At 48.6% G+C, this 16,497-nt stretch overlaps 1 protein-coding gene across 1 annotated transcript in view; it reads right to left on the reverse strand.

The window, feature by feature from the left end:
* Nucleotides 1-9,763: 9,763 nt before the first annotated feature.
* Nucleotides 9,764-16,497, reverse strand: part of TIMM44 (translocase of inner mitochondrial membrane 44) — a 61,796-nt gene continuing 55,062 nt past the window's right edge. Inside the window, exon 13 of the mRNA XM_005283775.4 lies at nucleotides 9,764-11,068. Within this exon, the coding sequence (XP_005283832.2) occupies nucleotides 10,949-11,068 (120 nt within the window). The 3' untranslated portion in view covers nucleotides 9,764-10,948. The remainder of the gene's footprint in view (nucleotides 11,069-16,497) is intronic.

Genomic DNA, 16,497 nt, shown 5'->3' on the forward strand with positions numbered 1-16,497 from the left:
TTTTTCTGGTCCTGGCTCAGCATAAACTCCACGAGAACGCGCGAGGTGTTTACAATGTTCATGACTGCTGTCTTGAGCTGAGCGGGCTCCATGCTTGCCGTGGTATGGAGTCTGCAGTGTTCACCCACCCAGGAAAAAAGGCGCGAAATGGTTGTCTGCCGTCCGTTGCTTTCATGCAGGGAGGGAGGGAGGGAGGAGGTGAGGCTGTACCCAGAACCACCTGCGACAATGTTTTTTGTCCCATTCTGGGATCTTAACCCAGAATTCCAATGGGCGCGGGAGACTGCGGGAACTATGGGATAGCTATGGGATAGCTACCCACAGTGCAACGCTGCAGAAATCGATGCTTGCCCCGGTACTTGGACGCACACCGCCGAATTAATGTGCTTAGTGTGGCCGCATACATTTCGACTTTATACAACCTATTTTTCAAATTCGAATTATATAAATTCGGATTAATCCCGTAGTGTAGACATACCCTTAGACAAGGCTCCTGGACTGGGGCAGGTCCTGAGGAGATCTGTCCTGTCCTGTCCAGCCAGGCAGGAGGGACCCCAGGAGAGTCTAGAAGGCGCTCTGAAGGAAGCAGAGCAGCACTGGGGCTAACAGGGTTTCCTTAGCTTAAAGAAGCTCCTTGTTCAGTGTTGGAAGAAAGCTTCACTACAGCCAGGCATAGACTTGTAATCTTGATAATACCAAGAGCCTGGCAAACAATAACAGCGGCAGGAGCTAGAGACAGGTGAAAAAGGGAATTTCCCACAAAAACATTAAGAAGGAAACAAAACTTGTTTTTTTCTGAAATTTTCACTGAATTTTTAAATTTTCAGCAAACCCTCCCCGCCCCCCCAGTAACAGCTTGTGACACCCAAACGTTTTAGAGTTTCCATCAGTAAGTGGGAATATTTTTAAAAAATGAAAATATTTTGCAAAAGTTTTGGAAAACCTATCAAGAAGCTGCAGCAGTCCCAGAGCCCCAGAGCCCTTAATGTGGCCAGACGGAGCTTCACGCTGCCAGGGACGTGCCCAGCTAGAGGAGCACAGGACATTGCTACTACTGGCTATTCAGAACAAAAGCATGGGGCTCTCTGGCTGCCTGCCGCAGACAGGCAGTGCCAAGAGACCAGCCCATGGGAAGGGCAGAGGCTGTAAACAAGGCAACATTAATTCGTTTTGCAGGTTTTAGTCAAAATGTTGTAAAATGCAGGAAATCGCAGCTGGCATTTCAAATATTATTTTCATTGTTTTTATGGCAGAAGCATTCAAGGGCCCCAGCAGTACTTAGGTGGACGCATGGCCTGAGCCACTCAGTCAGGCCTATGTACTCTAGGGCCAGTGACTTCCTTCCGCCCTTTTTGAAAACACCCTTTTCTGAAGCTGGGTGTCCCTATACTATGGAGTGGAGCATTTCCTTCCGCAACAATGTTCTCTTTAATTATAACCCGCAGCTCGACTCTGTGTCCAACTGATTCCTGCATAACTTGGCAGCAGCGAGAGCAGCCCCTGCTGGGCACCAGGGCTAGCTGTTGCAGAAAAGCTGGGCAGGGATATCCAGGACCAGCTCACCAGAGTTTTAAGGTACATATTTAATTCAGAATTTCCCAACTGGTTAATTGCCTAAAAACTCGCAATTCATGAAGAAAAGGCTCAGAATGCTCCTCAGAGAAACTCTCAGCAAGACAAAGTGGCTTGATCATTGGCTTAGGTAGATGATTGCCTCCACCTCTTGTATTGTCTCAGTCCCATCCCTCATTGCTTCCCAAAGCTAGCTCCTCTGGTCCCTCTCCGCTACCCTGAAGACAAGATCCATGCACAGAGGGCTCCGTTGTCTTCAGCAGACAGTGGCTGTTGGGACATACTACACGGAGCTGTATTCTGCAGAGCCTCTCCCCCTCTGTCCTCTCTCTAACTCTAGTAACTCAGCTAAGGGCTCCTATTGGCTTTTATCATTTCACTTCGAACTGTTCAGTGCCTCTTTCCAGGTTCCAAACTTAAGCTCTGCCTCCGCTTCTTGGCGTTTACATTCTAATCTTCCATTTTCTCTTCCTACTCTGTGGCAGACCAGCTCTGTAAATGCTCTAGCCCAGCTTAGAGGGATTTTTACTGCTATTTAACATTACCAGGCTGCACTTCGCCGTTAATGCAGAGTCCTGGACCTACACTTAGGAAATTAGGTTGATATAACTAGATCTAAAGGGTCTGAAAAATCCACACCCCTGAGTGACAGAGTTAAACTGACTGAACTGCCAGCGTCAATGGGAGAATTCTCCTGTCAGTCTAGCTACTGCCTCTCGGGGAGATGGAGCACCTACAGTGACAGGAGAACCCCTCCCATCCGTGCAGGTAATGTCTTCACTAAAGCACTACAGTTACACTGCTGCAGCGTTTCAAGTGTAGACAAGTCCTTTGTCACTTATCGGGAGAGTAGCTAGTGAGCCCCAACAGCAATCAGGACCGCAGGGTGCTAGGCGCTGTACACACCCATACCCACGGCAGTCCCTGCCCTCAGAGACTTCCCATCGAAGATGAGACACAGCAGATGTCTGTAAGACAGAGGCGGGAAACACAAGCTAACAGTGAAATGACTCTGATTTACATGATATACCCTGGTCACAGCACCCCAGCCATTGGCATGGTCCACAAGTACCATGGCAGAGTGGAGCTTTAAGGAGAGAGCTGAATGTAGTGTAATTGGGGGAAAAGTTAATAGTCTGGGGGTGTGTTAACAGGAATGTCATATGTAAGACGCAGGAGGTAATTGTACCGCTGTACACGGCACTGGTCAGGCTTCAGCTGGAGAACTGTGTCCAGTTCTGGGTGCCCCACATTAGGCGAGACGTGGACAAATTGAAGAGAGTCCAGAGGAGAGCAAAAGAATTATTAAAGGTTTAGCAAACCCGAGCTATGAGAAAAGGTTAAAAACCTGGGCACGTTTAGTCTTGAGAAAAGACAACTGAAGGACAACTTGGTAACAGTTTTCAAATACGTTAAGGGCTGTTTTGATAGCAGGCAGCCATTCTTCACGTCCTCTGAATCACAGAATATCAGGGTTGGAAGGGACCTCAGGAGGTCATCTAGTCCAACCCCCTGCTCAAAGCAGGACCAATCCCCAACTAAATCATCCCAGCCACGGCTTTGTCAAGCCTGACCTTAAAAACCTCTAAGGAAGGAGATTCCACCACCTCCCTAGGTAACCCATTCCAGTGCTAGTAACACCACCCTCCTAGTGAAAATTTTTTTCCTAATATCCAACCTAAACCTCCCCCACTGCAACTTGAGACCATTACTCCTTGTTCTGTCATCTGCTACCACTGAGAACAGTCTAGATTCATCCTCTTTGGAACCCCCCTTTCAGGTAGTTGAAAGCAGCTATCAAATCCCCCCTCATTCTTCTCTTCTGCAGACTAAACAATCCCAGTTCCCTCAGCCTCTCCTCATAAGTCATGTGCTCCAGACCCCTAATCATTTTTGTTGCCCTCCGCTGGACTCTTTCCAATTTTTCCACATCCTTCTTGCAGTGTGGGGCCCAAAACTGGACACAGTACTCCAGATGAGGCCTCACCAATGTTGAATAGAGGGGAATGATCATGTCCCTCGATCTGCTGGCAATGCCCTTACTTATATAGCCCAAAATGCTGCTAGCCTTCTTGGCAACAATCATAGAATCATAGAATATCAGAGTTGGAAGGGACCTCAAGAGGTCATCTAGTCCAACCCCCTGCTCAAAGCAGGACCAATTCCCAGCTAAATCATCCCAGCCAGGGCTTTGTCAAGCCGGGCCTTAAAAACCTCCAAGGAAGGAGACTCCACCACCTCCCTAGGTAACGCATTCCAGTGTTTCACCACCCTCCTAGTGAAATAGTTTTTCCTGATATCCAACCTGGACCTCCCCCACCGCAACTTGAGACCATTGCTCCTTGTTCTGTCATCTGCCACCACTGAGAACAGCCGAGCTCCATCCTCTTTGGAACCCCCCTTCAGGTAGTTGAAGGCTGCTATCAAATCCCCCCTCATTCTTCTCTTCTGGAGACTAAACAATCCCAGTTCTCTCAGCCTCTCCTCATAAGTCATGTGCTCCAGACCCCTAATCATTTTTGTTGCCCTCCGCTGGACTCTTTCCAATTTTTCCACATCCTTCTTGTAGTGTGGGGCCCAAAACTGGACACAGTATTCCAGATGAGGCCTCACCAATGTCGAATAAAGGGGAACGATCACGTTCCTCGATCTGCTGGCAATGCCCCTACTTATACAGCCCAAAATGCCGTTAGCCTTCTTGGCAACAAGAGCACACTGTTGACTCATATCCAGCTTCTCGTCCACTGTGACCCCTAGGTCCTTTTCAGCAGAACTGCTACCTAGCCATTCGGTCCCTAGTCTGTAGCAGTGCATGGGATTCTTCCGTCCTAAGTGCAGGACTCTGCACTTGTCCTTGTTGAACCTCATCAGGTTTTTTTCTGCCCAATCCTCTAATTTGTCTAGGTCCCTCTGTATCCGATCCCTACCCTCTAGTGTATCTACCACGCCTCCTAGTTTAGTGTCATCTGCAAACTTGCTGAGAGTGCAGTCCACACCATCCTCCAGATCATTAATAAAGATATTAAACAAAACCGGCCCCAGGACCGACCCTTGGGGCACTCCACTTGAAACCGGCTGCCAACTAGACATGGAGCCATTGATCACTACCCGTTGAGCCCGACGATCTAGCCAGCTTTCTATCCACCTTACAGTCCATTCATCCAGCCCATACTTCTTTAACTTGGTGGCAAGAATACTGTGGGAGACAGTATCAAAAGCTTTGCTAAAGTCAAGAAATAACACATCCACTGCTTTCCCCTCATCCACAGAGCCAGTTATCTCATCATAGAAGGCAATTAGGTTAGTCAGGCACGACTTCCCCTTCGTGAATCCATGCTGACTGTTCCTGATCACTTTCCTCTCCTCTAAATGTTTCATAATTGATTCCTTGAGGACCTGCTCCATAATTTTTCCAGGGACTGAGGTGAGGCTGACTGGCCTGTAGTTCCCCGGATCCTCCTTCTTCCCTTTTTTAAAGATGGGCACTACATTAGCCTTTTTCCAGTCATCTGGGACCTCCCCCGATCGCCATGAGTTTTCAAAAATAATGGCTAATGGCTCTGCAATCTCACCCGCCAACTCCTTTAGCACCCTCGGATGCAGCGCATCCGGCCCCATGGACTTGTGCACGTCCAGTTTTTCTAAATAGTCCCGAACCACTTCTTTCTCCACAGAGGGCTGGTCACCTTCTCCCCATGCTGTACTGCCCAGTGCAGCAATCTGGGAGCTGACCTTGTGCGTGAAGACAGAGGCAAAAAAATCATTGAGTACATTAGCTTTTTCCACATCCTCGGTCACTAGGTTGCCTCCCTCATTCAGTAAGGGGCCCACACTTTCCTTGATTTTCTTCTTGTTGCTAACATACCTGAAGAAACCCTTCTTGTTACTCTTAACATCTCTTGCTAACTGCAACTCCAAGTGTGATTTGGCCTTCCTGATTTCACTCCTGCACGCCTGAGCAATATTTTTATACTCCTCCCTGGTCATTTGTCCAATCTTCCACTTCTTATAAGCCTCTTTTTTGCGTTTAAGATCAGCAAGGATTTCACTGTTTAGCCAAGCTGGTCGCCTGCCATATTTACTATTCTTTCTACACATCGGGATGGTTTGTTCCTGCAACCTCAATAAGGATTCTTTAAAATACAGCCAGCTCTCCTGGACCCCTTTGCCCTTCATGTTATTCTCCCAGGGGATCCTGCCCATCTGTTCCCTGAGGGAGTCAAAGTCTGCTTTTCTGAAGTCCAGGGTCCATATTCTGCTGCTCTCCTTTCTTCCTTGTGTCAGGATCCTGAACTCGACCATCTCATGGTCACTGCCTCCCAGGTTCCCATCCACTTTTGCTTCCCCTACTAGTTCTTCCCTGTTTGTGAGTAGCAGGTCAAGAAAAGCTTTGCCCCTAGTTGGTTCCTCCAGCACTTGCACCAGGAAATTGTCCCCTACGCTTTCCAAAAATTTCCTGGATTGCCTGTGCACCGCTGTATTGCTCTCCCAGCAGATATCAGGGTGATTAAAGTCTCCCATGAGAACCAGGGCCTGCGATCTAGCAACTTCTGCTAGTTGCCAGAAGAAAGCCTCGTCCACCTCATCCCCCTGGTCTGGTGGTCTATAGCAGACTCCAACCACGACATCACCCTTGTTGCTCCCACTTCTCAACTTTATCCAGAGACTCTCAGGTTTTTCTGCAGTATCATACCGGAGCTCTGAGCAGTCATACTCCTCTCTTACATACAATGCAACTTTTCTGCCCTGCCTGTCCTTCCTGAACAGTTTATATCCATCCATGACAGTACTCCAGTCATGTGAGTTATCCCACCAAGTCTCTGTTATTCCAATCACATTATAGTTCCCTGACTGTGCCAGGACTTCCAGTTCTCCCTGCTTGTTTCCCAGGCTTCTTGCATTTGTGTATAGGCACTTTAGATAACTCAATGATCGTCCCTCTTTCTCAGCATGAGACAGGAGTCCTCCCCTCTTGCGCTCTCCTGCTTGTGCTTCCTCCCAGGATCCCATTTCCCCACTTACCTCAGGGCTTTGGTCTCCTTCCCCTGGTGAACCTAGTTTAAAGCCCTCCTCACTAAGTGTAAAGCCCTCCTCACAATGGCACACTGTCGACTCATTTCCAGCTTCTCGTCCACTATAACCCCTAAGTCCTTTTCTGCAGAACTGCTACCTAGCCATTCGGTCCCTAGTCTGTAGCAGCGTATGGGATTCTTCCGTCCTAAGTGCAGGACTCTGCACTTGTCCTTGTTGAACCTCATCAGGTTTCTTTTGGCCCAATCCTCTAATTTGTCTAGGTCACTCTGGACTCTATCCCTACCCTCCAGCGTATCTACCACTCCTCCCAGTTTAGTGTCCTCTGCAAACTTTCTGAGAGTGCAGTCCACGCCATCCTCCAGATCATTAATGAAGATATTGAACAAAACCAGGAGGTAGGACAAGTAATGGGCTTAATCTGCAGCAAGGGAGATTTCAGTGTGATATTAGGAAAAACTCTCAGGGTAGTTAAGCTCTGGAATATGCTTCCCAGGGAGGTTGTGGAATCCCTGTTACGGGAGATTTTTGAAAGCAGGTTGGACAAACAGCTGTCAGGGATGGTCTAGGGTTACTTGGTCCTGCCTCGGGGCTGGATTTGATGACCTCTCGCGCTCCTTTCCAGCATGACATTTCTCTGATTCGAAGAAGGCAGATAGCTCATGGGTGTAGGGATTTTTACACCCGTAAAAGGGTAGCACAGAAAAAAAGCACAAAGGTGGTTGTAGGGAAACAAAGCATAGAATGACTGCCTGTGTGAAGCCCCTATCTCCCCCAGACAGATCAGAACAAAATGCAGCAGGGAATTGCTTCAACATCTGGTTCAACTTGAGAATTGTAAGATGTTTTGCTGACATTTTCTTCCCAGTAAGAAAAAGCACCGTCATCTCCTAGCTGCCAGAACAGACCCCCTTGTCCTGCACAGGACCTAGGACACCATGGGCATGTTTACATAGCAAATAGATACCTGCAGTTGGCCTGTGCCAGCTGGCTCGGGCTGCAGGACTCTCACTCTGTGTTGACTGCCCAGCTCGGGCTGTAGCCCAGGCTCTAGGACCCTGTGGGGTCAGAGGATCCCAGAGCTTGAGCCAGGCAGTCTACACAGTGATGAAACAGCCCTGCAGCCCTAGCTCTGGGAGCCTTTGTCAGCTCGTATGTGAAGTTGCTGTATGGACAACTGTGAACAATCATTGTCCAGGACCTGCTGGTGATTCAAGGAAGAGTGTAGAGCAGCCTGCTGGGGGCAGCTCAAGGCTTTGACCTTGATCTTCAAAGACCAAGATGGTTTCGGTCCCAAAGTGCTGAGAGCACCCAGGCTCCTGAGAACTGATAATGGCCCTGGCAAACATGCAGAGCCGCTGCCCCCCAGCAGCCTACCTAAGCCTGCATTTAGGGCAAAGCCGGACCAACCCACAGTGTTTTTGATGTTAGAGGCTTATTTGGGGGTTGTCTGATTTTATTTTGGGAACTACTTGCATAGAGACAAGCACACTGCAAGACATGAGAGAGCAAGAACTCGTGGGCAGCTGCTCAGCACGGGAGAAGGGGGAGCCCCACTCCCATGGGAAGGTGCTTCTCCGAGTGGGTATAAACAACACTGACAGACTGCAGAACAGTAGCTTCGGAGCCGACAAGGGCAGCAGCCAGTGTGCGCCAGCGGTGGCCTGTGGGGTGTGGGTTTCCCTCAATTAACATAGAAACCTGGTAGTCAGGACAAATGGGTTCCCTTCGCAGCCTCCCTGTGTTATGGTGGCTAAGGCACTGCGCTTCCTCTTCCCTCCGAGTAGCGGTGATGGAGTTAGAGCCCAGCCTTCTGTGCAAGCCCCTGCCGTGCAGCCATAGGCTTACTCTCCAGCCATGCTGGTTACGCCAAGGGAGAGGGCTCATGGGTCAAGCCAAGCAAGGAACGTGCAACATTTCTCAAGGGAATTCAGTCTTTTTCCAACAGCCAAATCCCCAGGCAGACAGCGCTCACATCAGGCAGCTGTCTAATCCATGGCTGGGTAGTTTTAATTCTCTGGATTGGTTACAGACTGTGCCAGGTCCTCAGGTTTGTTGTTATACATTCAAGGTGTGATTGGCTGACTAAAGCATGTGCTATGTCTGTGTTATTGGAGGAGCAGAGCAGCATGTCCAGTGCAAACTCTCAGGTACGCCATGTTGTCACATGGCGACTAAGGCAAATCCTCTGCTTCTCACCTGACAGGTGCAGTGTGTCAGAGTCCAGCAGCAGGCTGGGCCTTTGCTTTTATTTCGTCATACAAGTGCTAGGATGAGAGAGGCTATTAAACCCCAGGCACAGTGCAGAGCTGATGGCTAGGGGCTCCTGGCAGATTACTGATCACCCTCCAACAAGGAAGTGTGGGAAGTTCTGATTGGGGGGGCGGGGGGGGAGACCTCAGGCCCAGAATTTGTGCATGCACCAGGCAATCAGATTTCTCTGGCTATGCCAGTGCTAACAGACACAACGTCCGCCTCACCTTTGCTCTCCCAGCAGTGTCTGCACACAGGGCCCAGCCCCATGGCCGAGATGTGAGTGAATTCCAATCAGTTTGCTGATGAAGGTGAGCAACGCTCAAACATTGAACAAGACCCAAGCCCACCATCTGTCCTCTCACTGCTGGAGCTGGTCACACAGAGGGACTCACCCAATCCATCACTGGGTGCTGCAGTGTGGAATTTATTTTGTTCAGATATTAGGAACCGATACATAAATTCAAGACATTAAATTTAAAAAACTAAAATGACTCCACTGGTAAGAGCACCGGGGTGGAACTGGCTGAACAGCCAGTAAAGCGCACACATTCCCCTGTCCTGAGAGCGGGAAACTCCAGCATAGCAGAGTTGTGCATCATGTGTGGGGGCTTAAGATAATGGGTGCTGTTGAACTTGCCGCATACATCAGACTGTCTGCAACCGCTGCTACAGGAATGATAATGATGTCTGGGCTAGACTTTGATTTCATTTAGATTCATCAAAAGAACTGCTCTGGATACTCACAGGGGGAGGAGGAGGGACAGACAGAATGATTTTCTTTAATTACAAAGCAAAAAACAGCTCTTCTGCTTTGTGCATGTGGAGAATTGGAAAAAGCCAGGGCTCACCATTCCTTTGAATCCCCTATTGGGTAAGTTATCCTCTGCCCAAACAAGTCACACCGTTAAAAGAATCTTCACTCTTTATTGAAGGAGGCAGCAGAATAATCTATGAACATGAGAACATTTCAGCTGAACCTCTGTTTACCCAGCACCAGTTTGGATTCTGTGTCAGTTAACCTCCTCCAAGCTCTGCAACCAGCACACAGGTTCCACTGAGAAGCCAGGTGTGCACCTCCACCTGCAGCAGGAGACTGTACCCGTCAATTCATATAGAGTAGGTAAGTGAATCATACCCTTCGCACTCAGTCTTAACAATAAATAAGTGGGGATGCGTGGGGGGTGGTGGCGGCTATGTTCCAAGTTGGTTTTGCACCTTATTTGCTCTGTTGCACCTACAGCAGATAATGCCAACTGCTTGTGTCTATCCCTCTTGGCCCTGGTCAGTATTCTACAGCTCCGCCCCTTTCTCTGTCACAACTGGCACTCTGCCCAGGTAAGTACAGCTCATGTGACCACCCGTGGATCTGGGGAGATTCAAACACAGACTCTCAAAGCAGTGGGTCCCACCTGCATCAAAAGAGAACTGTACGTAACACAACTGGGAGCACTCCTCACTGCTACAGCCAGGTCTGCAAACCTGCTTGGCCTGTGTTGATATGGCCCCGCAGGACTCTGCGGAAGGTGCATGTGTGGAGGCATGGGTGCATTTGGTTTAGTAAAGTGCATGACACTGCATCAACAGAAGGCTTATTGGTGCAACCTAGTAAGAGAGGAGCTGAGACCTGCATGTCCTGAAAGAACTTTGAGAGCCTTTTGGGGGGGCTGCCTCTGGATTACTATAGATGCTGACATTGCAAACGATACATGTCACTTTGCTACTGCCCAGTACCCACCTGGGTCCATGTCAGGAAGCACTAGGGAATAGGGGGAGGAAAGAGGCCAGCCTCCTCCAACCAAGATTTAAAAAGGAACCAACAGCAGCTGCTAGTGTCTTAAATCAGTTACACTTAAATCTACTGCACATTCTTACAGCGTAAAGCTAGCGCCGTGCCCAGGGTAGTCGTGTGGGTCCCAGGCAGGTCACATCAGGGACTGGTAAAGTGATGGCACACCCAATAGCTACCTCTTCTGAAACAGAACCAACACAGACTGTACCCCACAGCTCCCTCCTTACACTGTAGGTTGCTGCAAGTTCAGACATGGCACTGGTGCAAGTGAGAGGTATAGGAAGCTCTTGGATGGCATTCTTAGAGGGCCTGCTCTGTGCTTGAAAGAGACACGTCCAATAACCTCCAAGCAGCATATGGGTTGAGCTCATCCTGGTCTCTGCAGAGCGCCCACATATACACAGACCGGAGAACTTTGTTCTGAAACAAAAAATCACTTGTTAGAACTGAAACTACACACTGCAGAGAACACAGCATTTCTGTGGGCTACAAGTCACTCCCCTCCTCCTCTCACAGAGAACATAGCACCGCTATCGGGCTAGGAGTCACACACACACACACACACACCCCGCATACAGAGAGAACATAGCACCGCTACTGGGCTAAGAGTCAACACCCAGCACCACCACACACAAAGAACAACATTGCTGTTATGTAAGGCTTACACTGATGTTGTCTTTATCTTTCTTGTTTTTTATCTGCTTTAGTTAAGGTTACCAAAATGCTGGATATCATAAGCTCACTTTCTCTTGTGCAGCCTTTCAAAAACGTAACCTTTTGGGCTGAATATTCCCTGATTAACTTTTGCTCCATAGGGTTGTGATGCTTGAAAATTTGAACCACGCAGCCATTTGAGTTATATGGCAACAAGCACACACCCCCATTTTCCTGTTCTGACAACCAGTTTAACCCAGATAGCCCAGGAGCAGCTGAACTCTACAGGGAATCTCCTGCAGTTAGTGCCTCAGATTTCATAAAGCTGAGAGTATTTGAATATGGACTTGTGTGCATGCAAACACCTAAGTACGCAATCTCCAACAGCCTTGGGCTGACTGGTGCCCATTAGGAAGCATGTTTGCCCTGCTCTTCTGTCATTTTTAGCCTTTTAACTTTTCCCCATGTCTCCCCACCCCCTGCCCTTCCTTCTCTCTTTAGTAACTGAGGAAATTCAATACAAAAACCTCTTAATACAAGTTTAACCTGCACTATGAAAAGTCACAAAACCATTACGTTTCTATCCAAATCAAAGCCCTGCACACATGTAGTACTCACTTGAGTCCTGTTATCCTGGGTCAATATGTATACAGTAGAACCGCAGAGTTGTTTGTAACTCTGAAACACTCATAATACTGAACAAACCCAATGGTGATTCTTTCAAAAGTTTACAATTGAACATTGACTTAATACGGCTTTGAACTTTACTGTGCAGAAGAAAAATGTTGCTTCCCTTTTTATTTTGTTAGTAGTTTACATTAACTCAGTACTATACTGTATTATTATTTTTTAAATCTCTGCTGCTGCCTGATTGTGCACTTCCGGTTCCAAATGAGGTGTGTGGTTGACTGGTCAGTTCGTAACTCTGGGGCTCTACTGTAGTATTTTCTTGAAGAAGTCTGTGCGGTTAAGTGTATAAACATATAAGATGGGTAATGGGGCTGAGTTAATTGCCACTGAAACCTTAATTTGCATTTTCTAGCTATCTGTGACATTCAAACTCCATTTTATTACATTCTGTAATGAAAGAGGCAAACTAAGAAAGGAGAAAATTGGCACCAAAGCTGTGATCTAGCTGGAAAGATTTAGACTCCTGAAAAATAGAGTGTTTTATTGGAAGTGTGGCAGACAACTACAGGGATCTTAAAAAACAAAAACAACAAAAAAACAGGAGTCCTTGTGGCACCTTAGAGACTAATACATTTATTTAGGCATAAGCTTTCATGGGCTAGAACCCACTTCATCAGACGCATGGAGTGAAAAATACAGGAGCAGGTATAAATACATGAAAAGATGGGGGTTGCTTTACCAAGCGCAAGTTCAGTCTTACGAGATAAATCAATTAACAGCAGGATACCAAGAGAGGAAAAATAACTTTGGAAGTGGTAAGAGTGGCCCATTACAGACAGTAATGGGACATCACAGAACAAAAAAACAACAACCACCCGTTACCTGCACTGTGGGAGTTCTGGGTGACTGATTTTGCATGTTTATTAATAGAGCTACATCCTAATCTTGGATGTGCAGTGCATGTTGCTGCATATATTCAAAGAAACTGGGACTGCAACCATCTGTGGACTCCCAGAAGTGGATTTCTAAACTGTAGTTAGAAGAACAGGAGTACTTGTGGCACCTTAGAGACTAACAAATTTATTAGAGCATGTTAGTCTCTAAGGTGCCACAAGTACTCCTGTTCTTTTTGCGGATACAGACTAACACGGCTGCTACTCTGTAAACTGTAGTTATGCATTTAAGATTAAAATTTGTCCCTTATTCCCATGGGATGCTGTGACAGGCACCACAATCTCTCAGGATTAATTTTAAAGAGGATTCCTTGAACCTTTTGAAAGTGCTTTGCTGGATGGTTAAAGGCCTATTTCCCCAGATCATCTGTGCAAAACTCCATAGGCATCTGTCCCCTGCTCTCTTTTTAAAGTGGCGTATTTGCTAGAACACCTGGCATAATCATTTCAGATGCTCCCAAACCTCCTATGTATCCCATTGAGGGTGAGTTTGCAGCACTGTAGTGGGTGAGTGCAAACAGGGCAATACTGCAGCAGGAACAAGCACATGATTTCTATTTAGCGAGTTTACAACTTGAAGCTCCATTTTACCTAGAAGGTTATTTGCTCATGACTCCAAGGCACTGCAGAAGTGCAACAGTAAAACAATCATGGCTGCCAGTCGGCCTGCAGCTGACACTGGATTAAAACTAAGGTTTCATTTCCTTTACAGCATTTTAATGCATCTCCTGGATTTATTGCTGTTCTCAAGGAACCAGACAGAAAACGGGCTTTGATATCCCCTTTAATAAATCAGCCCATCAATACCCATCTTTTACCAATGGGCTAATTCAATACGAGAAATCACAAAATAGACCTCTCTTCCCCCTGAGGTCAATATGACAGGCTGCAAATCAGTCCAGATGGGCCCCATCGTTAAAATTAGTCCTTTTTTCTGTAAACCTACAGTCTGGGCTCAGGAGAATGGCTGAGAAAAGCCAATATTTATTAAACACATGTATTAATTTTAATGGAAGACTCCTGGAAACTGCCAGCTCCAGGCTCCTCACAGTGTCACCTATTATACATCATTAAACTACTTAAACATTGCCCAGCACACCGAGAGCCTGCCACTCAGCCACAAAGAGATTTCCAGAAGATTTCACAAGCTCTTAAACCCATGTGTCATTAACTCCCAAAACGAGCTTGACAGAACTTATCCGCAGATGGTGCTTAGGTGAATGACAGCGATGCTTTCTACAGCTTACATGGACAAATGAAACCACTGCAAGAAGTGATTCACACACAGATTCCAGGACAGGGCATGGTCAGTCAGGCATCCCCAGAGTAGCTTTCAGAGGTCCCAACACAGGACTGTGCCATGTGCAGTGTCTAGCACAGGGGTCTCAAACACACAGCCCGTGGGGCTATTTCCTGCAGCCCGCCAAGCGGCCTGCACCCACTCCCCCGGCCTACCTCCAGGCCAGGGGTGGGCAAACGACACCCGCAGGATTGCCCCCTCAAGCCCCGCGCCGCTCCCTGAAGCGGCTGGCATCACATCCCTGCGGCGGGGAAGAAAAGTCCGTGTGTTGCCCTGGTTTTCAGGCACTGCCCCCTCCCCCCCCACAGCTCCCATTGGCCGGGAACGGGGAACTGCGGCCAATGGGAGCTTTGGGGGAGGTACCTGGAGGCGCGGCAAGCAGCATGCGGAGCCCTGCGTCCCCCTCCCCCAGGGGCTGTAGGGACATGGTTCTAGCTACTTCCCAGAGTGGGGCCAGGGCCGGCTGCCGGCCCCGGTATGCGCCGCTGCAACCCCACCCAACTCCCTGCCCTGAACCCCCTGCCTACACCCCACACCCCAACCCTGTGCCCTGAGCCCCCTGCCTGCACCCCAACTCCCTGCCCTGAACTCCCTGCCTGCACCCCAACCCCCTGCTGCATCCCACACCCCTTCTGCACCCCAATCCCCTGCCCTGAGCCCCCTGCCTGCCCCCCAACTCCCTGCCCTGAGCCCCCTGCCTGAACCTCAACCCCCTGCTGCACCCCAACCTTCTGCCCTGAGCCCCCGCCACATCTCACACCCTTCCTGCACCCCAACACCCTGCCCTGAGACCCCTGCTGCACCCCACACCCCTCCCCTGAGCCCCCTATTGCATCCCACATCCTTTCTGCACCCTGAGCCCCCTGCCTGCACCCCAACCCCCTGCTGCACCTCAACTCCCTTCCCTGAGCCCCTGCCATGCCCCTCATGCACCCTCTGGGGGCAGGGAGGGGGCGGAGTTGGGGTGGAGACTTCAGGGAAGGGGTTGGAATGGGGTAGGGCCTCATGGAAGGGGTGGAGTGGGGGCAGGGCCGGGGGCAGCGAGGCGGGGGTGTGTGTCAGTGATGCGGCCCTTGCGCCAATGAACTAGCCCTCATGTGGCCCTCGTGGTCATTTGAGTTTGAAACCCCTGGTCTAGCACGAGGCGAGGAGAACAGTTTACCTGGTTTGAGCCAAAACCTTAGTACAATTACAGTGGATCCAGAACCTAAACTCACTGGGCTTGAGATTAGTCTCCACCACTCTTGCAATTTATTAATTTTAATTTCTCCCGCTTCAATTCCATTTTGCTAATTTCTGCCCAAGTGCCCAGAACCTCTGGGCTCCTCACACCCAGAGGTCCCGCTCATCAAGGACGGAGAAAGGCAAGAAAGCATGCATCCAAAACATATAAACAAACAAATTAAATAAAAAAACAGGAAACAGCCCCACTGGGAAATGAAGGTCCTAATGTTCCGATTTGTTGTTCCCCCTTTGTGCCTCAGTTTCCCCCATCTTTAAAATGGGGATAATGATACTGACGTCCTTTGCAAAGCGCTTCAAGACCTAATGGTGAGAGCTAGATATTACTTACAGCTGCAGTATAGAGCTACCACCACAGGTAGCTGAGAGCATGTGTGTGGAGCAGCCGTCAGAACGGTTACCACAATATTGCCACTCCCTTTTCATCTCTCCTTCCTCCCAGGTGCTCACAGCAGCTCCTAGCTCGGCACCATTCTCCTACTTAACAAATGGGCTTTCACTGCTCCTTTCAGATGGCCCTACAGGGCCCCAACCAGATGCCGTTATTATTCATAATTATTCTTTCGTGATGGTTTCTCTCTCATGAAGAGTCACATGAGACTCTCCTATCAGACACTTCCATGCAGTCCAGAAACATCAGAAACAACTGATCCAAGACCACCAGGTACACACAAAAGCCAAGTGCATGAAGAACAGACCAAGCATATGAAATTCTGGTATCTATGGGTATGTCTACACTATGAAATTAGGTTGATTTTATAAAAGTCGATTTTTAGGACGTGATTTTATACAGTCGATTGCGCATGTCCACACTAAGCGCATTAAGTCAGTAGAATACGTCCTCACTACCGTGGCTAGCATCGACTGTGGGTAGCTATCCTACAGTTCCTGCAGTCTCCACCGCCCAGCGGGTTAAGCTCCCAATGCCTGATGGTGCAAAAACATTGTCGCGGCTGGTTTTGGGTACATGTCGTCAGTCGCCCCTCCCTCTGTGAAAACAACGGCAGACAATTGTTTTGCGTCTTTTTCCTGGGTTACCCGTGCAGACGCAATACCACGGCAAGCATGGA

The sequence above is a fragment of the Chrysemys picta genome, chromosome 25, assembly GCF_011386835.1.
Source record: "Chrysemys picta bellii isolate R12L10 chromosome 25, ASM1138683v2, whole genome shotgun sequence".
Classification (NCBI taxonomy): Eukaryota; Metazoa; Chordata; order Testudines; family Emydidae; genus Chrysemys; species Chrysemys picta.